General features: G+C 52.9%; 2 protein-coding genes across 4 annotated transcripts in view; both read right to left on the bottom strand.

The window, feature by feature from the left end:
• Positions 1 to 1879: 1879 nt before the first annotated feature.
• On the bottom strand, positions 1880 to 20822 carry LOC142093108 (uncharacterized). Its single transcript, XM_075173981.1, has 5 exons — positions 20709 to 20822; positions 18902 to 19003; positions 14709 to 14979; positions 10736 to 10941; positions 1880 to 9718 (listed from the first exon to the last, which is right to left on the bottom strand). The coding sequence occupies exons 1-5, from the start codon at positions 20820 to 20822 to the stop codon at positions 8981 to 8983; spliced, it is 1431 nt and encodes a 476-aa protein (XP_075030082.1). The 3' UTR covers positions 1880 to 8980.
• Positions 14759 to 25207, bottom strand: part of LRIG2 (leucine rich repeats and immunoglobulin like domains 2) — a 49176-nt gene continuing 38727 nt past the window's right edge. The window contains exon 22 of one of the 3 annotated variants that reach the window (XR_012677354.1): positions 14759 to 14979. The gene's annotated coding sequence lies outside the window, so the exon portion shown is untranslated. Of the gene's footprint in view, positions 14980 to 23460; positions 24104 to 25207 lie in introns of those variants that run through there. The other 2 variants (XR_012677353.1, XR_012677355.1) reach the window with 2 other exon arrangements.

Raw genomic sequence — 25207 nt, 5'->3', positions numbered from 1 at the left:
TTTGAGGCACATTGGGCTATCTGCCAACAGGCATGGAAAAAACCGCGAGAGATAAATTTTCTTTCACACTTGCAGAAGGGAAGCAAGAAGGCTAGAAGCTATGTGGCGTTCGCAATCTGGGCATTAAAAGGGACAATGTCACATTATTTAAAACCAACCTTCAATATTTTACACAGGAATTGTGACACCAGGCATGATCCGTAATTTATGAGCTGCTGACTGTGGCCTGTGCCAGATGTTCCAGAGAATACACACAACCATATGTAGACAGCATGGACATCTCAAGGAGATGAGTGTCCTTTTGGCGCCAGGGCTAGCAGTTTATCCATCCCCCTAAACAGAAGGCTTAGCTGCCCTTTATCTCAGGAAAATGCAACTCAGTCTTTTCACTGGCTGAGACTTTCAAGCCTCGGAGTGAGATCCCCACCGTGTTTACACACCTGAAATGGGGGACAGCTTCAGAAATGCGGAGCTTGACATGCTAGCTAATAACACTAATAACAAAAGCAAGTCATGAAGCTGCTGTTCCTTCAGTGAAAGTCCTGTTGTCTTTAACAGTATGCTTCAATATAAATTTGAAAGCCAAAAAAAGCTGCCTAATCCTTTGTAGATTTTATGAAGCTCCCCACCTCCACAATGCCAGTGAGTTGTGCAGGTTAGTTGTACATCGTATGAACGATAATCCTCTTCTGGAGCTGCACGTTTACCTTTCAGTCTCATTGTATTCTGAGAGAGTAAATAGTGGTGTTGAATGTATTTATTTTCTCAGCATCATTCGCTAATTCCATCTCCTCTTCAGTACCCGGGGCGTGGACACACTGGCACCATGTGCAAATCCAGTAGCTGTGTGAAGCCTCAGTCAGGCGGTGACCGCAGCCCATGGGGCTCCTTGGGGCCCTGCCCTGGGGTCCGTGGTGTCACCTCTGCTGGGGTCGCTGCACCCTTCAGGGGTGGACATTGCTGGAGATAGGGGCAGCCCCCCCAGACCACTGTCCTGTTTTGGGGTAGCCCACCCCACGCAGCACATCTTACCCCACAGGACCTGCTTTATTGTTCTGTCATGAACAAACTTTGAAACATGAACCAACTGCTTGGGAACTGATGGACAATTTTAATTCTCATTTATGCCACATGATGACGAGTACGTTTGTCCTGCTTTCCTTCCTCCCTTCTGATTATTCACTGCATCTCACAGACACGGGAAGTGTCTGCACCACCTCGCAGTGATCAGAAGGAACGTGCTCTGCACTGCCACCAGCCCCAGCCTACCAAGGTGTGAAGAATTGTGTGTTTACTGAGCACTAGCGTTTGAAATCTCAGCGAGCTAAAAGGGGCCATCAAAGAGGCATCAGTGCTCCAGCATCTCCAGTTCATCACCCGTCATGCCATCAGAACTAAGGAAATAAACTGCTTCAAGACAGTGCAACTTCTTGGTAGGCAGGGAAGCAAAGTTTGTTTATCACACTGCCAAAGTTCAAAGGCAATCAAAACTGCAAAAACATGTCAGACTGCTGTTTAATTAGAGTGTGAAGACACACTTTCTCGGAGAGGACAGAAAGGGAATTGTGGTGTTACATTTGGACTCCTCCGAAGTCCTTCTCCTGGTGCCCAACACTTGGAATGCAACTGCCTGTGCTACATGCAGTTCATCAGTCCTGTGCTTAAAGGGAAGAGACCCAGACAGAGGCAAAATACTCATGCAACACGTACACACACAAAATAAGAACAATTCCATCCTCAGAAAGGATGAAATGAAAGCAAGTTGCAGCAGTACAGAGCAATGTGCAGACATTTGTATGTGTAGAAGCGTGTTATTTCTATCCTCCCAGTGACTGGGCACACAGGCGCTCCGACTGTCTCACAACAATGCTACCTAACCACAATGCTACCTAACCACAATGCTGTTAAAGCTTTTGGGAGAACCAGCGGTGATGGTTGACTGCACTGCATTAACTGAAAACAAAAATAGTTGCCAGGGAGAAGGAGTAGGCACAGCATTCCTCCCTAACAGAAGCACTCATCTCAAACACAGGGTAACAAATTATTCAGGAAGTTACGTGCCTCTAAGGAAGCATAAACAAATCACGGTTGGATAAGAGTGGTTCAAAGCCAGGCACTTGCTCTTCTGTGGACGAACATATCCAAGACTGTCTATTTGAAAATTGTGTGACCCTAAAACGCAGTTATCTGAAGGCAAACTTTTAAACATGTCATAAATTAACTTCTACAGGAGGAAAAGCTGCCACACAAGCAGATATACCAGGGAATTTTGTCAAGCTCCAAAAAAGCTTAGAGAATAAACCCAAGTCTTAATAGAGATCTGTGTCAACCTGGGCTGACTAAGCCCTGGTGTCTGGACTCCTCACCTGGGAACGGAAAATGTATCAGCCCCAGCAGGCTGTAGATCAGTATCAATGAATGCTTCACTGATACAAAGCTGCTCCATAAATCTGCCTGTATTTAATACACGCATCACCACAGCATGCAAACGAGAGGCAATACCCGCAAGAATAGCATTCACACAGCATTATGTCCTTCTCTCCTCTCTCTGCCCCCCTTCCACAAATAAAAAAACACCCTTGAGCAATGGAGATATTATCTAGTGATCATTACATACGATAGGCGTTCAATGTCTCATAAATAATAATGTAAAATTTTCAAACAGGAACGTTGGTCTGGGAATTTACTACGTTTTGACTGAGATTTTACAGTAAATTAATTCATGTCAGATCCTCTGTATGCCTCTACTTCCCAGCTGCACATTCAACAATATTTCATACCCGAAACACCACAAATTCCTTTAAACTAGTGAACGCCATGGAAGGAGACTGTGTATAGGCAGATGCCTGCAATGGATAACATTAAAAAAAAAAGACACCAAATGGTTTGCTTGCTTGATGCAAGCATCTGCCAACAGGTTAAAAGCTTGGACAACTGATGAGTCTGCTCCTGACCTGAGTTGTACTTGCTTTGCACAATGACAGCAGTGTTTAGTTATCCTCAAGCTGGCAAAAAAAAACAAAATGGGGGGAGAGAACAACAAACAAGGCACTGCTGAAAGAGGGGAAATAATTTCCATCAGCAGTTGTAATGCAGATATATACGGACCACACAGTCATATGCTCTCAAGCACTTTTCATCTACTTTGCTGTTCCCTGTGCAGCTCACCCTCAAGAGTCAAAACTTCCAGAATAAAAGAAAAAGTAGCTACAGAGATTGCTCCACGTAAGCCTGCTGCAAGTGCTGTTAGTTGCTGCTGTAGCTTTCTGTATAAGAGTTAACTGAGATTAACTAAGAGGACTTGTCAAAGTGAATAAAGCAGCAGCCTATGCAAATACCCCTCAGCCGCTCGCTCTGGGACGCACACGAAACGTCTGCAGTGCAGTGTGATCAGGCACTGCAGATGCTGATGAATGCAAAGCAGGGATAAAGGCCCAGTCAAACAGTGAACTGAGAGAGTCACGCAGTCATACAGAATCACAGCTAAGCATGGGTTTGAAGTCTACATATTGGATTTAGAGCCTAAAAGTAGTGATGGAGCATTTAAATCTAGATCTAGAGCTTAGTGCTTTGCAGAAAAATCAAGGCTGGAGAAAACCGGTGGGATGCTCTGACATGGCTCAGGGAGGCAAGCAGGAGTGAGGGGTTTGGGCAGTAAGGACACATGTGCAGCAGGGCCGAGGGAGCCTTTGCAGGGGCCCGTAGTGGCAGGCTGCTCATAAAGGTCATCTGGGTATTTGCAATCAGGGCACATTCGGGAAATGAATGCACATCCCAGTTCTTAGTGAGAACTGACCTGATCTCTGCTGGTCCCATCATTTGGTGCTCTCCCTTCTGCATCACTGAGGGGAGATGACCCCCTTTGCTGTGCTGAGGCACTGGGACCATTTCACAAGTAGCCACAAGGCTTTTATCGTAGGCCCTTACTCTGCTACAGCAGAAGTCCTCCTTCCCGTGCGTCAGTGCAGAGGATGGATCGCTGCTACTGAATTTGTTAACTGGCAGTCGCTGTGCTGACAATAGGATGCAGCCCCGGCTAGTGGGTGTCACAGGCCAACTCTCCCCTGCTTACGAGACTTACTGGCAAAGACCACGCGGTTTGCAGTGTGTGCCCTCAGATCTGAACACTTCTGAAGTCTGCTGCATGCTGGGTTTATTGAGGCGAATCTTTACTCCTTACAGCACTTCCATATGCTCTATTGTTTAGGTTACTGCCAGCTCAGGACTTGAACCTTTTGACTTGAACCAGACAATTTAGGAATTGAGAAGAAGGATTGGTTTCTTGCTCTTTCAAGCTAGGCTTGTTTGTTTGTCTACTTGTGTACTGGACGGAGGACTTTTTGTCTGTGAATCCATAATCATTCATAGGAACAGAATTACCTGTTGCAAATATTTCCTCTTAAGAGCTTACCTAAACCAAATAAAATTCAACTACAGTTTGAACTACTACTTCTGGTACATTATTTAGACCATTTATCAGAAACAGCAGAAGCTATTGGTTCGATGATGTTTTACCGTGTTCAGCCATTTCTCTCCATTTGAGTCTGTTTCTGACCATCACCCACTAAAATCCCTTGCTTGAACCCTCTGCCTGGTGTCAACCTACTTCACCAGCAGCTGAGTTAGCATCTGTAAGCGGTTCAGCTCTGTCAGTGGTTTTACATCTTTAATAGGATCTGAAATATCTGTAGCAGCCTTGTCAAGTTTTATAGCCCTGTTCACAGGGATTTGGGATAGGTGACATGGTCCAAAAGCCTACCCCAGTCTCTGCCTGATAAATGTAATCCCCAGCTCCTCTCTGATTCCTGCTCCTTTTCACCAGTCACTTTCTCCTAACTGGGTATCAGCTGCGTGAGCAGCTGGGGAAACAAGGGGGAGCAGACCAAGCTCATGGAGCAGCACTACAAGCACGCTGTGTCCGAACACAGTCAAACTTCCCTGGAGAACGCAGAAAGAAAATCCAGTTTCTTGAGAGCAGATGCCCACTCCTGTAAGTCATTGCCTTCCAGAACCCTGAGAGTCCTACAGTTATTTGCAGGCCGAACTACCGTCTGCTTTTGTCTTTCAGAGGCAAACTATTTCTATCACAGCAACGAAGGTGGAGTTGAACCAGTGGTGGAAGGGTGAGATGCTGTCCTGCCCTCTCCAGTTACACCGATCCTATTGAAAGAGGAGCCACCAGGGAGGAGAGGGGGTTTGAGCTGCCAACAACACACTGACAATTTTCTTTATTTCTAGAAAATAGGACAAAGGAGGAGCGATGGAGTGTTGGGACCAGAAAAACACGACTGCTGTTCCTCCTGCCCCTCATGTGTTTGGAAGGAGAACTGGTCGCCTGCGTCTGCGAGCTGCAGCGTGCGCGTCAGCCTTCCCCGGGGGTCGCTTCCCCGTGTCTGCAGTGCGATTTCAGACTAACACAACCGGCCTTTTGTTTTGCTGCTATTGTACACGTATCTGGCTTTGTCACTTCGAGGATCTCTTCCAACTGCACTAACATTTCAGAAAGCCTCATTTGAGCAAATAAACCTTGCCCAGCTGAAGAAGGATGGCTGCGTTCGTTATTCCTAGCAACACGATAATTCATATCTGGTTACATTACTCTGTACAAAGCTATATGATTAATACATTTCTTGTCTTTCCATGATTAGTATTTAAGAGCAGCAGTGGCATGCAAGGGTTTTTAGAGACTTATTTAGAAAAGACTATCCCTATTCTTCCTTTTTTAAAGGTTAATAATGTAGTTAGAGTCTCAGTAGATCTGTCATAAAAAATATTATCAGAGGAACCAAGATAGGTGCAGAATTATTTGCTGTTTGGAAAATCCAGACACATCACAGAAAGCAATAATAACACAAAATAACTTTGATAAAAGTTTTAAAGGAAGCTTTTTTTACAGCCCCAGCAGTAATTACAGCTCAAATAAGCTGCTTACAGTGAGTTTAAGTTAATTTACATTTTAGTACAAGAAATCGAATAATGCACTCTGACAGAACAGACTTCACCGCAAGGGAGGGGTCATCCAGGTATTGCTACTATAGACGAAGAACTTGGCAAAAAATATACCTAGGGTTCAGAGGAGATCTGTAGGGAGATTTCTGGCTCCTCTGTTTAGCTCCTCAGCAAATGGCAGGAGCATGAGGCGGTGGAAAAGGGACTCCAAGGACTTCACCAGCAAAGCCCTTCCCAGGCTGCCACGCCGGATGGCCAGCACAGCTCGAGCAGGAGTGCTCGCCCCCGCGAAACCCTCCGTGAGGGGACAGCGGCTCGCGGCTCGCTGCCGCTCTGGGGGATCCAGCTCCCGAGCGGGTGCTGCCGGCAGCGCCCAGGGACCCTGTCCCCAGCCGCCTCCTGCCCCTCAGAGCGGGGCTGGAAGCGACTGCTGCTGCAGCTCGCCCAGACGCCCCCGCGCTCAAGAAATAAAGGTCTCCTTATTTTCCCTGGCTACCATGGCAATCTTGCTGAGGTGCAATGGCTGAGCATCTACTAACTGAGAAATAAATTGTCATCTTTCCACTGCATCGCATTCAGTTCCTAGATCGTGTTTCTCTATTTCCCCATGGTTTTCAGCGCGTTTAAGAGGCAGTCTCAGAATCAGAGGCCATTTACAAATGTCACTGTTCCTCGAAGAGCACTGGCGAGACACCTTTCTCTAAGTTATTTTTTTTCTCCCTTCCTTCCTATGCCCAGTCATATTGGCCAGACAAAAATACCACCACTATGTTATGACATCCATAATTCTGGAAGTCCTGTTCTATTTTAATTCAGTTTTAAAATTATTACTCTAAACACAGTGAGACAGATTTTCTAGATTCTTTTTTTCCTGGCAGTGTTTATACAGCAATACATGTCACTGTAGACCAAAACTTGATTACTACTTCTGGGTTTTGTTATCAAGTTAATAGCAAAGGACTCATTTGGAGTAAATGGGATATAATAGAAGCTTCATAGGTTTGCCATTATACTTTACCATTATCATTTAGAGCTGGTTTCTTTTGTAGTCATTAATGAATAATGACAATATAATAATCTTCAAAGCCTCACCATTCCAGCACCAACCTTTCCTCTGACTTATAATTAAGATGTCAAAATTAATTTCCCTCTCAGAAAGCAGGGACTCTTCTCTCTTTGCTGATGGATCTGTTTTACAGATATCAATTCTCAGCTTCCACAGTTTGGCTCGACCTCACTATGAAGGACAGTGTGATGGAGTACACCGTTCTCCATTTTTCAGTGTCAGTCCTCAAAACCAGCTTCACTAAGCAAGAAAGGAAAAAAGAGAGTGACCTGTTGGTAGATAGCCCCTGCGGGCTTGGGCACTATCTGTTATCAACGTAAGGGTTGGGAATTGTAGAATCATTTAGAACCATTTAGGTTGTAAAAGACCTTTAAGATCATCGAGTCCAACTGCCAGGGTCTTTCGCTGGTCTCCAGAGTATGATATGGTGCCTTTCATTTTTAGGTGAATGAAATAAGATGTAGCGAGGGTGCACAGGAGCACCTCAGAGACTCACCAAAGGTGCAAAGACAAGGAGTGCACTGGCGAGGCGGTGCAGGCGCTGCAAGGCTGCAGAGCTGTGCCTCGGAAATGCTGCAAGGGCTGCATACCGGAGAGGAGCGCTCCTCTCCACCCACACGGGGCCAGCCTAAGTGGCAGAGATGTGGGTATCCTAGAGGATGCCCTCATCCAATTAAACATTCATGACCTCTTGCTTCTTCTCATGTATTTTTATTACTAACAGATTTCTCAGCTGATAACACACCAGCAAATACATAATTCAGACTGGCTCACTGCCTGCCACTGCTGGCGCTCTCCCTTACACTGACATCCTCCAACACTTAGGAGCAGACAACCCGGGATTCGTTGTGCCGTGTCCACGTGCCCCGGCAGAGCGTGGCCAACGCGGGCTCGGCGGGGAGAGGCGGCGGGATGGGGCCAGAGCCAGGGATACCTGTCCCGGCTCAGCACAGCATGCCCCGCTCCTCCAGCTCCCTGTCAGCCCCAGGAGACGTAGGTGAGGCCCGAGGGGCTTCTCGGGGCTGAAATGCCACTTGCGCTTCTGCTATTGCATCACAGAGGCCCTACCGCCACAACAAATCCCTTTCTCTCTTTTCCTACATGCACCGTGAACATAGCAATTACCTTTGCATCTCACAGGAGGACTGTGAAGCTTAATTAATTTGTGGGTTTCGGTGCTTTGTGCTCTCAAAATGCAGTGTGTTTCATTTCTTCATTACTTCACAGTTAATAGTGTTACTTATTTGAGTTAGGGCGGTCCCCACACAGCTTGCGCGATGATGGGTTCCCGATTCCATACGCTGCACGGGCAGCAGGAGGAGCGGCCCCGGCGTGGGGGATCGGGGTGGGCTTGGGCGGTGCAGGTTGCCTGTCCCGGCACAGCTTCCCACAGACCCCGGGCACTCACCGGCACTGGCAGTACATGGACGTTGCTGGGACGAGTGGGACACGCGCCAGCTCCGACCGCGAGCCAGCATCTCTGCAGCGGCGACAGCGACCAGCCTGGCCAGGCACAGGCTCCCCGTGCTCCCATCACCCACCTCCCCAGGTGGGTCTGTGTCCGTGCCTGCAAGCCACAGGGTGGGGAGAGGCCACAGCAGCACGGCCCCCGGTACCCGCACACGCTGTCATCCATGGGGAAGAGGACATCCATGTGCGATGACCGGGGCGGTACGAGGGGGATGCGGCGCCTGGAGGTGAAGCTGAACCCCTGCTTATCACAAGGCAGCCTTCATGCTCAGCTGCTTATAAAGACCTATCAAGACAAAAATTAAACAGGCCATTAAGCAGCACGCCAGTGGATTAACGTTAGTCTGTCTCTCTTACGCTGCAGGATTTCAAAATTCCTTTGAAGTTGGCGTATTAGAAAATCATTTTCCAAGCCACATAACTTTGAGCTTTAGATGTTTCCTAACAGTTCTATGGTTGAGGAACAGCTGACTAATCCTTTAGGATTTAATGAGGTTAACGAACATGCACAGCTTTGTAGGGGAGCTGTAGCTGGTATTTTGGTAGCAAACATGAAAAACAATGACAATAAGCTATGTTCCGTAAAGAGCCATTGTGGGAGCATGGCATCCTTTCGGTAACTTTTGCTGAAGATTCTCTTTCCTTCATGACGCACAGGTAGGGATTCTGGTCTTGTTCATCATAACAGTTAATAATGAATGGCACTATTTGCTTGTAAGTCTCACTGAAGTCAACAGGATTACACATTTCTGTTCTCTGGGTTAATTTCTGGTTTTGTAGCTTGTTCTCTGGCTGTCCAGGGAACCCCTTCCACGTGCCCGTGGAGCACCAGCAGCATTTTGCTAGCAGCCCTGTTAGCAGCCGGGGCTGCTGTGTTAGCAGCACCGGGCTGTGACTGGAGCCCACGTCCCGCTGTTTGCCCAGCAGAGCCCAAATCTGTCCCTGGCGAGGTCTGGCACTGAGCCCTCCTCTCGGCTCAGCACTGGGGACAAGGACGAGCCCACAGCGAGGAGCCTGAGCCGTCTCGGCGCAGCCGCCCGTAACGGGCAGTTTATTGTGCTGTTTATACTTCCCGCAGGTTTGCACTGCTGCTCTGGGTGTTTTCGGCGAGGCAGCTGTGCCCGGCCTGGGGCTGGAGCGCTGCCGAGGAGCGGGGACAGCCGGCGACTGCTCTGCATCCTTCTCGGCTTGTGAAGTCAGCTGCGGAGTACTGGTGCTTCGGGTGCCTGGAGACTGAATGATGAACTTAATTTGGTATTTACAGAACACACCGAAGTTGCACATAACAAGTTGACACATAAATTCATTAGGATGCAATTACAGCGATCAGAACTTAGGCTACTCAATTATTTTTAGCAAGAACGTGTAATTAACTGCAGGTTCACGTCAAATGCTGCCTGGTGCCATGAATCAGGTTCAGAGGATTGGCTTGCACAGGAAAACACAGCAGTGGTGTTTTTCCCAGAGCACAGCCTCCTGGCTGGGAGACGGCAGGCTAACGGGAAACAACAGCCAGCCAGGCAGCGGTGGCTGGTTTTGTGGGAGACAAGCCTGAGTGAGACGAGATGAGCAGAGCATCTTGTCCGTCACCTGGCAGCCCGGCTGACGGGGACAGAGCCTCTCCCTGAGAGATGGCTTCAGACACCCCAAAATAGACAAGGCTCTTTACTGCTGAAGGCATGACTCTCGAAAGCTACGTACAGTAACACGTGTGGAAAGCACATAAAGTGTGAGGCAGTGCTGCTGGCACTGACACGAGCTCCCGGGAATGAATCCAGGTAAGAGGACGTAGAAGAAGAGGAACTTGCTGTTCAGCTAACTGCTCTTACACACTGGCCCACGCCGTATTTATGGAGACCAGCAGAGGAAAAGGGTACGATGTGCACATTGGTGACATCGTGAAAATCCTTAAAGTGCTTTCCTAACTGAATACTCGTTTGGTAACCAGAAAGGACTGGTTACCGAACATCCTCATCACTTCCAAACCACTGCTGCTCAATTGCCATTTTGACAAAGACATTTCAGCCTCAGCTGACAGTACAGATTCAAGGCTAATTTTCTTATACGGGAGGAGGACCTGTGTAGCCCTGCTGCTCTGCATAACTGATGCACAGTCAATGCTCCGTAGCAGCATGGGAGCTGCAGGGACCAGGGCTGTGAGAGCACCTGGGTGCAGACGTCAGATTCTGAGAAGCCCTTGTGAGGGACCCCCCCGCCCCCGGATGCACCGACACCCCTGTTGCCCCTTACCCAGGCGCTGCAGACACCCTGCCCGTGCGCTGGGCCTCCCTCGCTGCTGAAGGCAGTGTTTCGCCAGGACCAGAGGAGAAGCAAGATGAAAGCTGCAGAACCCGTTGGGATGCAACAAAGCTGGCGCCTTAGTCGTATCACCGCGGTTGGAGACTGGGGGTGAACAGCCTGGCCCGTCAGCAGGGTCTCAGCAGTGCTCAGGAGCCCTCCTCAGGGGTAGCTCCACTCCCTGCCCTTCTTTGGGCAGCGATTTGGGGACCCGCCAGTGTCCCCCATGATGTTCCTCCTGCCTGGCCCACGCTTGGTCTTGCTCTCACATGCGTGGTCTTACTCCAACCGCTCCCACACATGCTCGGCAGCTGTGGGAAGGACAAGAACAAGGAGCAGGAAAGCAGGAGGGTCCCCCGTGCAGGACAAGTAACAGACCCGTCCTGGCTGCACCAGGGACACAAGCCCAGTGCATCAAAACTGCATCGGGTATTATTGCTTCTGCACCATCGCTCCCTCATGATTAAGCACCATAAATATTTGTGAGTTATTATAGCTGCTTTGGAAAGATCTGCCTGTTACAGCTCATAGATCATAGTGGCTCTAGAAGAAAAAATAACTATGTAAAACTGTTTGCCTCTTGCTCATCTGTAACTTTCCTTCAGCTCACAGGAGCCTGGAGACAGTGGCCAGGGCTGTTCTGTAGAAGCAGTTTCCTCACCATCTCTTCCACTCGTGACTTACTCCATGGGAAGATTTCTTCTAATAATGAGTGGAAAATTCAAAAATATACATCATGCAAGTAAAAATCTCTTACAAAGCAACAGCCAGGCAGATGGCTGTTTAGGGCCTGTATGTGAAAAGAGAGAAGAAAAAAAAAGAAAGCAAATCTTTCAGGATTTACTGGGTGCATAAAGCAGGAGAGTAGTGTGGGTGTGAGCTGTGTAACAGGACTTGGGAGATGTGGCACAGTCCTGCATGCTACTGACGTTAATTTGGTTAATTGTCATCCCTCAGGCCCCGCGGCAGTGCCTTGGGGCACAGGAGTCCTCTCTCCCTGCTCCTGTCTCATCTGTTCAGGAGGAAGGCTTTTGCAAAGAGCCCAATCTTCCCACATCTCATTTGCAACTGGACTTTGCAACTGTCTGCCAAATAATAAATAAGAAGCTTTTACACTGCAACATTCAGGTTATTGCGGAGAGCTTTAAACAAAGCCTAAATAGTAGCTGATTTAAGAAACAAGGTTGGGCAGCAGTGCTGCTGATAGCTGTAGCATGTGGGTGAGCGCCTGCGGGAACGCACCAGCGTGCGGTGCACAGGCAAGTCCTCAAACACAAAACCTATTTCCAGGCTTAAAGCCATCACTGGAGAGCTTTCATGTGCAGTGATGAAATGAAGGCATCTGAAGCATTACAGAAAATGCCTTATTACAGCAAAATTGTGCGACTCTGGATTTCACCATTTACCTCTCGTTGGGGAAAACCCTGCGAGCAGGCGCAGCGAGGCCGGGTGGCACGGCAAGGGTAGGCACCTGCGTTCCGAACCGGCGGAGCCGCGGGGCAGCCGTGCCCTTCCCAAGGGAGAGCAGAGCCAGACATGCCCACAGACTTCACAGGCCAGCGCCTGGGAACTGGGAGGCACCAAACCAGAGCAGGAGCCCGTGCGCCGACTTGCAGGCAGCCGGAGTCGGGCTGTCAGAGGCAGGAGCACCCCAGGGTTCATTACAGCTCTGCACGGCATACCTGCGGGCGAGCCGGTGCTGGTGCCGCTGAACGATTTATACACCACTAACTCATGTACTTCCCTGCTGCATAATTCATACCTTTTTAGCAGAGGATAAAAACTTCACAACTGCTAATGTGCAAGTGTTTATTAACGTGCAGCCTGCCAGACAGACCTTGGATTTGGAAGGAGCTCTTGAGAAAGAGCCAAAGCCTGTCCTGTGTAAGCAGATTTTTTCGAAAGCTACTGCCTGGTAGGTAACAGGCTCCAAGCGATTCTCTGGTGGCTGCTGAGCTGCTGCTTCATCTTGGGGCCCCTGAAGAACTTGGAGCTTCGTAGAAGCAGAAATAAATAAATGGATCATTTCCTTTATGCAAGGCTGGGTGCTGGATGTGCCATATTGTTCGTGTTCCTCTCCTGCACAGAGCAGTGAACCAAGCGCAGAAAGGAGGAGATAAGAGCGTTCATTCCCACAAGGAAGACAGATAGGATGAAAAACAAGTTTTAAGTCATGTTCCGTGCAAGGTTGTTTATAATGCCTGTAACTATTTTTAAACCTGGGAAATGAAGGGCTGCTAGCTGCAGAGAGCCCTTGAGGGTAGGTGCTTTGTGTTATATATCACTGTCAGGTAAACAGGAGCGGACACTCGGTGCCCAGCAGCCGGCACGGGGACGTTGTGACACCATCCCTCCCCTTCCCCGGCAGGAGCCCAGCCGCAGGCACCTCCCACGCAGGTGGCTCTGTGCACCGGCTGCTGGGGTGACACCAACCTTCATGGGGACAACGTCACTGCAAAAAACCTTCCCAAAGACACTGCTGGGGGAAAAAGGTGGTTTCTGCGTCTAGAGGAGGAGTGTGGCAAAGCCTGCCAGGCGATGCCGCCTGTTTTGCACGGCCCCGTCCAGCGGGACGGAGGCACGCGTGGGCAGGACGGCTTTGCAAGCACGAGGCTGGAGGCAGGGTGAGGGCAGCTGCCTGCCGGGCCAGCCCCGGGTGCTGGGGATGGAGAGCGGGGTGGGAAATGCTGCGAGACGCTCCGGCTCCTTCAGCCGGGGAAGACGAGGGCAGGACGGGCAGCCAGCCCCTTCCCACCTCCTGCCCCATCGCCCGCGCGCCAGCATGCATTAACTCTCGGATGCTGACAGCAGCTATTTTGAACAGCCTCTGACACGGGTAAAGTGAAAAATCAATTCCCAGAGCCAGAATTTCTCTCCCTAGCGTTTTGGAGAGATTTGAGGCTACCCAAGCTCGTGCTGTAGGATATCACTGCAGTGCCTTGACTGAGCTGTTCCTCTATAAAGAGCCTTCCCACGCCCCTGCAAGGGCGATCCCAGCCACCACAAATGCACACTTTGCCATGGCACGGCTCAGCTCCCCACAGCTCAGTCCTGGCTTACCTGGGGACCCGGGACTATCTGAAATCTACTCTGTTATTTCTGGGAGGTTTGCTGTGTGTTCATCAAATTGAAAGGGATTAAAAAAGAAATTAATATCATAAATACCCTAAATGAGTTGGATCTATAATCGCTTCCCTGGCACCACTAGCATACTGTCAATATATATAACATTATTTAAATAATAAGTTAATAACTTTTGCCTGTAAATTAAAATATCTTGTTGAAATATATGCTGATTACAAGGCAAATGTCTTTGTTCTAATTATCTTAATTATGGGCTTTTAATGGCAAGAATCTGTAGAAATAAAAACACACTTAAATGGCAGCTTATAATGGTGATAGCTGCACCTGCTAGCACTTCTACTGTGTTGTCAGGGTAATTAACTCATTGATTCCTGTTGAAGGCGAGGAGACCGATGGGTTTGCAGGGAGGCTGGCTGGCTGGGGAATGTGCACGCACGTGCCTGTCGCGTGAAGCGATGGCGGCAGCTTGGACAAACTCAGTTCAGTTTATACAGCACCCTCCCCATGGGTGCAAAATGTGGGGGCTTTGCTGCGGTGAGCGGAGAGCAGCTGCTTTGGAGGGAGGGGACCGCGAGCGCGTGCCGGTGCGATCCGCCGGGCACCGCAGCACTGGGGTATCTCCATCAGCCAGTGCTCTCCCTGCTCCTCCCTGGCACAGGCTGCAGCTCCTGTGTTTCTGCAGCCTGCCCGTCCCTCACTGCCAGCCCCTCCGCCTCCTCCAGGCAAACGTCTGTGGCAGAGCCAGCTCCCACTTGCCCTGAGCAAGACAGGCTTCGCCCCGCCTGGCCAGGTCAGTGCTGCAGCGTAATTAGTGAATCAATTTCTCATCATTTTGTCCTACCTGGCCGGAGCACTGACACGAGTGCTGCATCCCTGGAGGAGGGTTTGCCCTGGACCAGTCCTGTTTGCTGTGCCCGCTCTTCCAGCGGGTCTGACAGGGCCGAGGGCTCCCTGCGGCGACAGGCTCTGACCCGCCGCCTCCCGCGGCACACGCCTCCTCGCAGGGACACCGAGTTTGGGCCGTGGGCGCCGGGACGTTGGACAGGGCCATTTCCGAGCAGCGGACCGATGCAGGTCTCTGTTTCACAGTGGATGGGCAGTAGTTCCCTCTTCTGCAAAGACACGCGGAGAAGGAGGATTAATTTCCATTTGCTCTGGTTTAGTACTAGTGATTGCATTCAACCGTTTGGGCTCCTGACTCCACTCCCATGGCCTGTGCCTGACAAACTAATGAATTTCCGTTGATTACTTGTCTACGCTGCATCTGCTACCTTCATTTTATTCTCATTTGAGCTCCTTATCTTTCTTCACACTCTTTTAACTTCAGCCTGTGAATGGCTTCATCCCTTCTAAGTGAGGCTGTATGCCTCTCACAGGCTCGCTCTTATCTCTGAGAGCACAAAAAGTAATCACCCACTTTGTCCTATTGCTGGATGCCACACAGCCCTCTCAGAGGCACGCGGTTGAACTCACTGGGGAATAATACCTGGCTGATTGGCGGGTAAAAAAGCCCCAGCAATGGAAGCCCGAGCTGAGGGCTGATGCCTGCAGGCCTTCCTCGCTGCATCGCCATCCTCAGCGGTGCAGCTGCTCCGTCCTCCGGGCTCCCATGCCAAGACACGGCGGGTGGGAGACTCCCGACAGCCGCTGTGTGGGAAACCGCGCACGGGCAGCAAGCGAGCCACGCACGTGCAGAGACACGGGCTTCACTCTCGCGCTCGTGCGTAGCCACACGAATAAATGCCGCGGCGCCGGGGGCAGAGGCTCAGCGGGCACAGCGGGGGGATAGCGACCCCGTCTCTCCCGGGCTGCGGCTGGTGGAGCCTCCCCTGGGGCCCCCGTCAGCTGGAGGGGTCTGCCAGCGCCTGCCGTAACCTGGGATGGGGTGGACACGGCTTCTGCAGTGCATAAACCAAAAATAGATCAGAACCAGGTTTTATTTACTTTCAGATTTATGCAGGCACGACAGTTTTTGCTCTCCAGCTGTGCATTAACCTGCATAGCCTGGGAACACGAAGTCATGCCCAAACAGACGGTACAGTTTCAGATTGGATTCCTGGTCCCATAACTGCAGATTATGAGACTCCGCTTCTTTTCCAGCACTTGCTGTGTAACCTGCTGTCCTGGCCCAGCTTAGGTTTATTCTTGAATTACCAAAGGTACTTAACATAATGCAGAAAACCTCAGCGCTACCTGTTTACACTCAGCTGAACAGGGACATCATTTTTCCTGGCAGGATATTTGAGCAGTGCATGAAATCAAACATGCAAAAGGTTAAGTCTATTATTCAAAAAAAAAAACCAAACCCAAAACCCACCCTGTCAAGACAAATGCAGCAACAACACTCACAGCCTGGGGAGCCAAGGATTTTTGTCCTCAAGATGACTATTACAAACCTTTTCAGAGGTTCCTACAGGTCATTTATCAACATCACATCCTAGGAAAGAGCTTCCCCAGCACTTTTCCTCAAGCTCTTTAGCTGCACCGCTGGCAGCAGGAGCAGGTCAGCTGCTGGGTCTCCGGCCACCGGTATCAGCCGTGCATTGGGCCATCGTGCCCGGCTCAGGATGGACCAGCCCTGGCGATGTGCGGTGACAGCAAGGAGGAGCCCTCTGGGCCGGGTCTTAGCAGAGGGGATCGCTGGCTGTGGCTCCCCGTCTCCCGCAGGGCTCCTCGGGGAGGCTGAGGACGGGGGAGCCCTGGCAGCGCCCTGGAGTGGCCGGGCAGCCCCCGCAGTCCCCTGCTTTGCCCTGGGGCCGCGTATGGCTGCCTCGGTGGCCGGCTCCGGCTGCAGGGCTCCTTTCCTGCTGTGCCGAGAAGGTGACTGACATCCTGAAGCATCCTGACACCTCCGCTCGTGCCAGGCTCTGACTTAGGAGATGCCATTGCTGCACCGGGAGCCATGGCCCTCACGTTCATTTCTTCTTAGGCAATTTACTTGGCTGAAATGCACTTGCGGTGACTAAACCTTAGGCTAAGAAATATTGTAAGCTTGCAAAATATGCTTTATTTATTACACTGAAAACAAGGTTTCTGAAATACCACAGGGAATTCTCAAGTTCCTTTCACAAATAAAGCCAGAAGTCAATTTTTGTGAGACCCCAGCACTGACTTCCTGCATATCCGCGATATGTTGCGCTGTTGTGTTGTTCATTTGATGGCAAGCGTCCTGCCTGGTGCTCATCTGTTTTGCTTGCCTCCAGAAATGCCCCCTGAAAAGGGTCTCTGTCCTCTGCACACAGCCTTGCAATGTATTTTGAAGAAAATCAGTATATTGTAAGAGCAGACTGGCAGGCAGATTTCGGGTTGTTTTTCTTTTCTATCTGGACATATGGATACAGGAAATCTTTGGAGACCTTGAAGAAGAAAAGTGCCTCCCTTTGAATTCCTAAACCGATGGTGCATCTAAGAATAGCCTCCGAAGGCAGATGCAAGATGAGTGACACGAGGAATTCAGCACCTTTTCTTACTGTGCGATATTCTTGAAATTTAAAAAGTAAAATACCGTGCAGGATGAAGGAGAAGGGGAATAGCCAGTCACGCTGAGGACATTTGGAGGAGCGTGCTATTATGTAAAATGAGCCAGGGAAAGGTTAGCAAATACCACTCCTTCCCTGGGGAGCCCTTCTCTTGCAGGCGTCATTAGTGCACTGGCAGGATAACAGATCCTCTCTGCTAATTCTCTAGGTCATAAGCAAATTAAGATAGAAAAGCTGATCCGCTATCAATCTACATTAGGCACGGCTGACCAGCTCACCTGTCTGGTAGCTGCTGTTTTACAGAAAGGTTAGGACTTGAAATATCAAAGTCTTGTCATTAAACCAAGCATGTTTTCTTCTTGGCTCAGCTAGGCTGGGCGAAGGGGCATCAGGAGATTACAGGGCTGCAGGATCGGGCCGCTCCCGGCGCAGCCTTGGGTGGGAACACCGCACCGGGCGCACGATTCCCGGCGCTCCAGGACCTCCATCGGTGCTGCCCCACCCCTGCGGGGTCGCAGCTGTGCTCCATGGTCGGGGGCTCCAGGGAGCACCAGCTTGGCCTGGCCGGTCCCCGGCGGGGAGAGCTGGAGTTCAGCCGGTCTCTGCTCACCTCAAAAACCTGATGCTGGCTCACACTAGCGCAGCTCGTGATTTGGAAAGGCACAGACCAGGAAAACATGGGACATCAGAAACTCCATCCCCAGGCAGGAGCGGGAGGGCGGTGGGGAGGCAGAGGCTTCCCTGGGAGCAGCCCGGGTCTCTCCCAGAGTGGGCGCAAAGCGCTTTTAATAACCTTCAATATAAACTGCTCGGTGAGATTAAAGCAACCCACTCACAGGGAGGATTAAGCGCAGGTCTGGAGCTTCTCTCTCGCATGGACACACCACTCCTGCGGATGAGCAGCCCGGGCACGGCGGGGCAGGGAGAGCGACCTCCTCCGCCGGAGCCGTCCCCTGGGCGCAGCCCCCGCGGGAATCGCCCCCAGCGTGAACGCCAGACGAGACCCTGGCCTCTGAGCGGACGCGGCCTGTGGTGTGCTGGCGGGCTTTTGCCGTGCCTGTTCAGCAGGAGGGAGGTTCGGTCTCTGCCTGCTCCGGTTGCCCTGCTCCTTCCCGCAGAAGCGGGTCGCTCCAGGAGCCGTGCCCAGACTTGGGGCCAGCAGCCGTCTCGGCCTCTTGCCGTGTCTCAGACGCTCACGTCCTGTCGCAGGGCGAGCCGGCAGCTGGCAGGGCTGAGCGCCAGCCGGGAGAGCCAGCCCCAGCCCCGAAAGCCTCCTGCTCACACCTCCCGTCCGCCCTCCGACCTCCACCGACCCACCCGCAGCACCCAGAGGGGACACCCCTGGGCGCATGGAGAGCTGCGCCCCGAGAGCGTGAGAGGAGCCCAGGACCCCCCTGCACAGGAACCCCCCTGCAAACCCGGGGCAGCAGGCGCCGGCAGGTCCCTGCCCCTCGCTGCCCCTTCGGGGTCCCGGGGGGGAGGCAGCGCTTGAGAAGCCTCATGTAAGTGCTTTGCTGCACGGCTGCTTTCGTGAGGAAACGCATTCTCTTCCTACCTTCGGCTCCGCGAGAACCTCGTGTTCAGGCCGTGGCAGGACACGGCCCAGGCGCAGCAAACCTCGCGGAGCAGCAGAACCGACTTCAAACAGAAACGCTGCCTGCGAAACCTCCAGAGTTATATTTGCAGTGAACAAAAACACCCACCCGCACGCAGCACAGCGTTTCAAATCCTGCCTTTAATCTCAGGTTCCAGTAACAACCTTCTCCCCATCCAATTACATGTCTTACAATTGACATCGCAATATTAAATTCCTAAGAACTAAAGCGCTTTGAAAATATAACCTACTTTAAAGCAGACAGGATTTATAGTGGAAGTATTTACTTTCTAGTTCTTGACGCTATCAAAGTCACTTATGCCTGATCAGCAGCCCCTTAAACCAGGCCTCCAAACACGCGGTCTGGTTGGCATTTGCCAGGCACCATCTGCAGGCTGAAGCCCTGCCGATGACGGCCCAGCACACGTCCAGAGCCGGGCACGCTCCCGGGGGCTCCGGACCCCTGAAGGCTTTGGTGTTGGGTTTGGCCGGGCTGCAGCTTCAGCGCTGGCGAGCAGCTGGGAACGGCAGAAAACGCCCTTGCCATTGCAGGGAAAGGAGGCCGATCAGCCCTCCTTCGGAAGGGAGTCACAGCAAGACCTGCAGCAGGGCGACAGCCTGGGGCTGGGGCGCGGGTACCATTCGTTCGGTCAAACTGTCTAAAAGCAAAGAACAATTAGCCATACGTTAGATAAACGCTGCCATAGCAGGAGACTTGGCACAGTGACCTGTCCCAGAGGAGGATCCCGCTGTGCTGACCCCCACCTCCCCAGCAGTGACGTCCAGACCCTTCTGCTTCTCCGGCGGCACCAAAGCAGGTCCCAGTGAGCCCCTCCGGCCCTGCAGCAGGCGACAGCCCCGACACCGTGTCCCGTACGGCTGCTGTTTCTGTTTGACTCTGAAACCGCGTGCCGCTGCAGCGTGCCCTTGACACTGCTCCCCTGCTGCCGCCCGCAGACACCGGCGCGCGAGCCGGCACGGCTGCCAGCTCCCTCAGCCCGGCTGAGGGCCGGGGTCTGATCCGCGCTCCTCCGGCTGCTGCCCGAGGCACAGAGGCTGCTGCATGTGGCTTTAGCACTGCGGGCTTGTTACTACGCAGCTGTAGAATCCAGGAGCAGCTCAAATGTGAAATGGGAAGTCTTTCCACTGGTGCAAGCAGCAAGTCTCAAGCCAGGCAGGCAGGCAGCAGTACTCCTGGTACACGTTTCTGCCTGGCCTCATCTCTAATCATAAATTGCTGCACTAACCTAAATGGAGAGGCATTAACTTTCACTCCTGAAACAAGGTGCAATTAGTTGGGCATAAAAGAACACTGAAGTGATGCTAATTACCCTCTAAAAGACGAATAGAATTGAGTCAGAGAAGCAGAAAATTACCTTTGTGGGAAATCGGCTTCGGAGTTTAAACCGAACCAGGAGCGGTGGCTGGATGGGCACCGCGAGGTTCAGCGCTGCTTCTCCTCCTCCCCATTTCCAGCCATGCCACGAGCCCCTGCACCAGCCAGGGAGGACCCCAGGCACCGCAGCAGGGTCTGTGTCCCACCCGCACAGCCCTTTAATACAGACCTGGCCACGACCACCCTCACGCTGCTCTGGGACAAGGAGGGGCAGCCGGGCGGGAGGATGCTGTGCAGCTGCAGCTGCGTCACCTCAACCCCCAAAGTGAAGAACTTGTCTTTTAACAACAGTTCACAAGCACCTTAACTATCCCATTTTGTTTATTCCTGGAAACTGTCCAGATTTTTAATTAGCCCTTAACTATTCCCTACGCATTTAGCAGTATTCAAGGAATCTATCGTACTCCTTTCACATCCATCCCGCAGGTTCATGGCTGCACCCAGCGCCGCCGGGGCTCCAGCGCTCAGGACAGACCTCCCCAGCATGTCGCATTCCAGACTGGGTGTTCCCAAGAAAAAGCTGGGGGTTGCAGCGAGTTTTATCCAGTGCAAAACTACCTGTATCTGAGACCTCAAGGAGCTTCAACCCATCTGTTCCATGCAGGCAGACAGCACGCGGTACTACCTAGCTCCTGGGACTTTTAATAGTAATTCACAATCTGTTCTACTTGAATCTCGGTGGTAAGGGGCTAGGGGAGCCGCCTGCCAGGGTCTGGAGCAAGGCACCTACCGGGACGGATCTGACGTGGCTGCAGATGCTCCTGAAAGGAGGGAGAGACCTGGCTCTCCCGAGAGCCGGTACCTCCAGAGCCTCCTGCTTTCCCTACTGCTGAGTTCATACATATAAAACCTTTATGTTCCCATCAAAGCTACTTCCGGATTTACACTTATGGGAAAATCTCATGGAATTTGTTGTGGGAACTGAAGATTTAAAAAGGCAATTTGAAAAACAGTCCAGGAGGCAATCTGCTTCTGGGTACCGCTGCCACTTGTTCTCCCTGCTACACAGGACTTGCTGTACCTGCAGCACAGCCTGTTTGTTCCAGCCTGGGTTTGAATGCTCTTTTCATTTATAAGATGCATTATTTACTAGTCTGACATGAAGCTAATTTAAAAACAAGATTTATCAGCAAAAAAGTAGTGCTTGCTATGGTGGCTTCCAACAAGCACAGTAGAGCATTTTCCTGGGCTCGTGCTGAATCTGCAGATTCCTGCCCGATCCATCACCAAAGGGCGCTGGCAGCAGGGCCCTGGCCCTGCAGCCTCCCAGGGCTTGGCACGCCTCGGCCCCTTCCCAGCCCCGGGGGGCTCTGCTCGCTGTGCCACCAGGCCATGGACCACGTTGGACTTCTGATTTCAACAGACAAGCCAAGCGCAAGGAGGCCCACGCCGAGGGAACAACCTTCACGGCAAGTTCAGCGCCAGCAAAGAGCCTGGATCGCACACCCAAATCCTTTTTGGGCAGCCGGATGATGAGCCCCAGGGACCGTCAGCCCGTCCTGCTCCATGGCGCCCGCGAAGCAGGGGAGCGGCTTGCAACGCATGCGAGCTGCAGCATTGCTGCCCGCGAGCGGCAGGAGCAGGCCCTGGGGCTCCCGCGGAGGGTCCCGGGGTGCAGCATGGGGGCTGCGGGTGTGCTGGCCCCGTGCCCGCCGCCAGCAGGAGGTCTCTGCATGGCTGCCTTGGAGAGAGGCCGAGGGAATGGAAGAGCATTCGCCATGCCATTACCTGACAAGGGAGGGTATTAAACGTGCAGGGGAAGATACAGGCGCTTCCTGCAAGCCTGCATCCCGGCGGTACCCCCCGCCCCCTGCACCCCCTGCCCCATGCCCGGACCCCCCCGGCTCGCCGAGCTGCCGCTTCCCATGCCCGGGAGCTGGGTCTGCCCTCCTCCTCCGGCTGGCCAGCCCTGCGGCGGCCAAGAAGCACCCAGCCTTTTGCACAGCGCTTTGCGGGTAGGAACAGCTCCCTCCAGCTGAACAAAGCCGGAGGATCTGCTCCAGTGCCAAGGAATTTTTAGCAAGCCGTGGGAAGTGTCAGTCGCTTTGCAAAGGTGCAACTGTTCACAGAACGAAGCGTAACTGGAGCTCATCAGCAGATCAAGATTCACCCTGGAAATGGGATATCGGCTCTCGGAGGACCAGTGTCCTCTCCCCGTGTGTTCCCTTCCTGGCCAGCGTCCCCCACCCCGCTCCTCCGCCTCCAGCTCCCGGGACCAGTTACCACGTCAGGCCCTTAACCAGCATTAACCAGTGCTACTTTTGGGCGGCGGCAAACCTCACCAGGGCCAGGACCCTCCTAACGCAGCGGCAGAGCCACAGACACGTAGGCCAGGGACAGCCGTGTCTGGCTCAAAAATCACTGTGGGGCCCGTTGCTGCCTCCGTCACACCTGCACCTTCGCTCACGGACACGTGCGCATGCACCCGCGCTGCTCCTGGCACCGCTGCCCCTCCTCTGCAGCCAGGAGCTGGAACATGCTGTAAACACCGATAAATATTTAATGTTCAGAGAGAGAATTTTTGCAACGACCTAGATTTCTTTCCCCCAGACACCCCGCTGGGCCCAACGGGATTGCGTGGGGCAGGAGCACGGCCACTGTCGTGCGCGACGCTGCTGGTCCTCGTAGCAGCCCCCAGCCCAAAGAAGCCAGGACAGCACACTTTCCCTGCCTGGTGTCTGGTCCTCTCAGGGCTCCTGTTTGAGCCAAGGTGGACGCACGTCTGTGGGTGCCACGCTACCGATCTGCGCTGGGAGTGAGCACAGAGGCAGGAGCCGCCTGTCCCGCTCCCCTCCGCGGTGCAGGAGGAGCAGCCGGGATGCTCTGGGCAGGATCAGCCCCTTTCCCGTGGCAGGCGGCTCCCCAGGAGAGGTGCCCACCAGGAGCATCCCGGCCTCGGTGCCCGCCTTGCCCCAGCAATCCGTGGCTCTTCTCCCCGCCTGCTCAGGCCAGGGGCAGGCTGACCCCCCTGGGAGCACCCGCCGGCACCGCAGCACCGGCAGGGCCAAGGGTGCTGCCCTCCCGCTCCAGCACGCAGCGGTCGCATCCTCCAAAGGCAGCGCTGCCTTATCAATAATAAAAGGCAATTTCCCCAGACAGAGCCAGGAGATTACGCAGCCCTTCGTGCTCCTCATCTGCCGCTGACAGGATGGGAAGAACTTTAATAAGATGCGATTTGACAGTAACACAAAACAACAACAGCATTAAGGGAAGAATAATGGCAAAGGCAGCTGTCAAAAACCTCATGTTCTCTAACCAGAAGAAAGAAATCAGAGCTGTCAGGCCCCAGCAGAGGAGCGAAGGGCAGCTGAAAGGGAGGGCAGGACCGCAGCGGGCAGCCAGGTACCACTGTCTGAGGGGGGATCCAGCCACCGCGGGAGCTCAGCTTTGGGCCAGGACAGGAGGAACCGGAGACGAGAGGACCTGCCGCGGCACCAACCTGGCAGAGACCCCAGTGTCACCACAGCCAGCTCAGCAACGCGCCGGCTCCATGGCTGTGGAGCCCAGGGGAGGGAGAAGCACCATCGCGCACCAGGCATGGGGCAGGCGAGTACCGCTGCATGTCCGTCGTGGAAGCAGCAGGACGTGGTGCCGTGTGCCCACCAGTCTGCACCACACACGGAGGAGCTGCGCACCACGGCCTCGCGTGCCGCAGCCGCTGCAGAGGACGGACCTGTCACCCAGGCTGGCTGCGGAGGCGGATGGAGACGGGCCAGATGCTTTTGTGTCAGTCTCTATGAAAATGAGCCAGAGGACATCTGATGGCGCTGAAAGACAGAGAAATGAAAGGTATCCAGAGGAGTCGGGCTCCATGAGGTTGTGCCAGCTCAAGAATCCGAGGTCTGGGGCCCAGGAGCTCGCAGCAAGGATTCAGGCGCAGGGCAGTGGTCCCGGGGGCACCTGCAGCAGAGCGGGAACCGCCAGCCCCGTGGAGGCGGCACTGCCGACGCCGGGGGAAGAGGGGACACGTCTCAGCAGGCAGCGCCAGCGGCCCCTGGACCTCGGCGCAGCTGCGAGAGCTGAGTGGGATGCAGCAGTGATTGCTGGTGGCTGGCCGGCAGTTTCCAGAGCCCCCTCTTCCCCCGGGCCGCAGCAGATGCATCACCGCTAATAACGCCACAGCGCAGCGCTGCACGGCTCAAGCCAATGAGACCTGCCCAGGTTAGGCTGCCAGGGCGATCTTCCCTTTAACGAGGTCACTGGATTTATGGACGCTCGCATGTCCCCCACGCTTGATTTGAGCCCATGCGCAGTAATTCAATTTTGCTCACAAAATTTCAAATCCCTTTAATGCCGCTGCTGAGGAGAAACCTGCCCAGCACGGCCAAAGCTCCCAGCTCCTCAGCAGAGAGAAGCCGAGCAGCACTGCTGCTGTCCATGGGAATGCCAGCGCACGGGCATCAACCGCACAGAGCACGGCGTGGCTCGGGCCAGACGAGGTCTCATTAAGAGTCTATTGTGCCTTGATACTTATGATTAAAAAATGAGGGTGAGAAAGAGAGGGTCCAGTGAAGACCAGATCCCCTTTGAATATGGGCTGCGTTTTATGAACCGCATTAATACAAGAAAAACAGAAACACGACTCTGAGCCCCTGGGTGACGGCCTGCCCGTGAAGAGGCAGCGCTGCCGCAGTGTTTCCATGCGCTATTGGCCTCCGCTAAGTGAAGGACTTCCAGCGACTGGCTTCTGTGCTAGAAATGCTTCCACCCCATCCCCTCGCAAGGACCCTCTCCTCCAGACAGGGCATCCCTAAGCCTCGCTAAGGACTTCAGGAGAGTCAGCGCGGGCCAGGTGGCCCTGCAGCGGTCAGGATGAGGGTCAGACCGGCAGCGGGACGGGCTGTGCTGCCCTGCGGTGCGCAGGGGGCTGC

The sequence above is a fragment of the Calonectris borealis genome, chromosome 26 (assembly GCF_964195595.1).
Source record: "Calonectris borealis chromosome 26, bCalBor7.hap1.2, whole genome shotgun sequence".
Taxonomy (NCBI): domain Eukaryota; kingdom Metazoa; phylum Chordata; class Aves; order Procellariiformes; family Procellariidae; genus Calonectris; species Calonectris borealis.
The sequence above is the reverse complement of the archived record's forward strand: the minus strand, read 5'-3'. Positions and strand labels throughout refer to the sequence as shown.

Excerpts from the sequence above, each read along its gene's own strand:
- LOC142093108 (XM_075173981.1), bottom strand. The coding sequence starts at position 20,822 with ATGCTGGGGAGGTCTGTCCTGAGCGCTGGAGCCCCGGCGGCGCTGGGT. Across the intron at positions 19,004-20,708 it reads CCTTGAATACTGCTAAATGC|GCAGCGTTTCTGTTTGAAGT; the intron begins GTAGGGAATAGT and ends GAGGTTTCGCAG. Across the intron at positions 9,719-10,735 it reads AGGGTGTCTGCAGCGCCTGG|TCTCCAGGCACCCGAAGCAC; the intron begins GTAAGGGGCAAC and ends TTCATCATTCAG.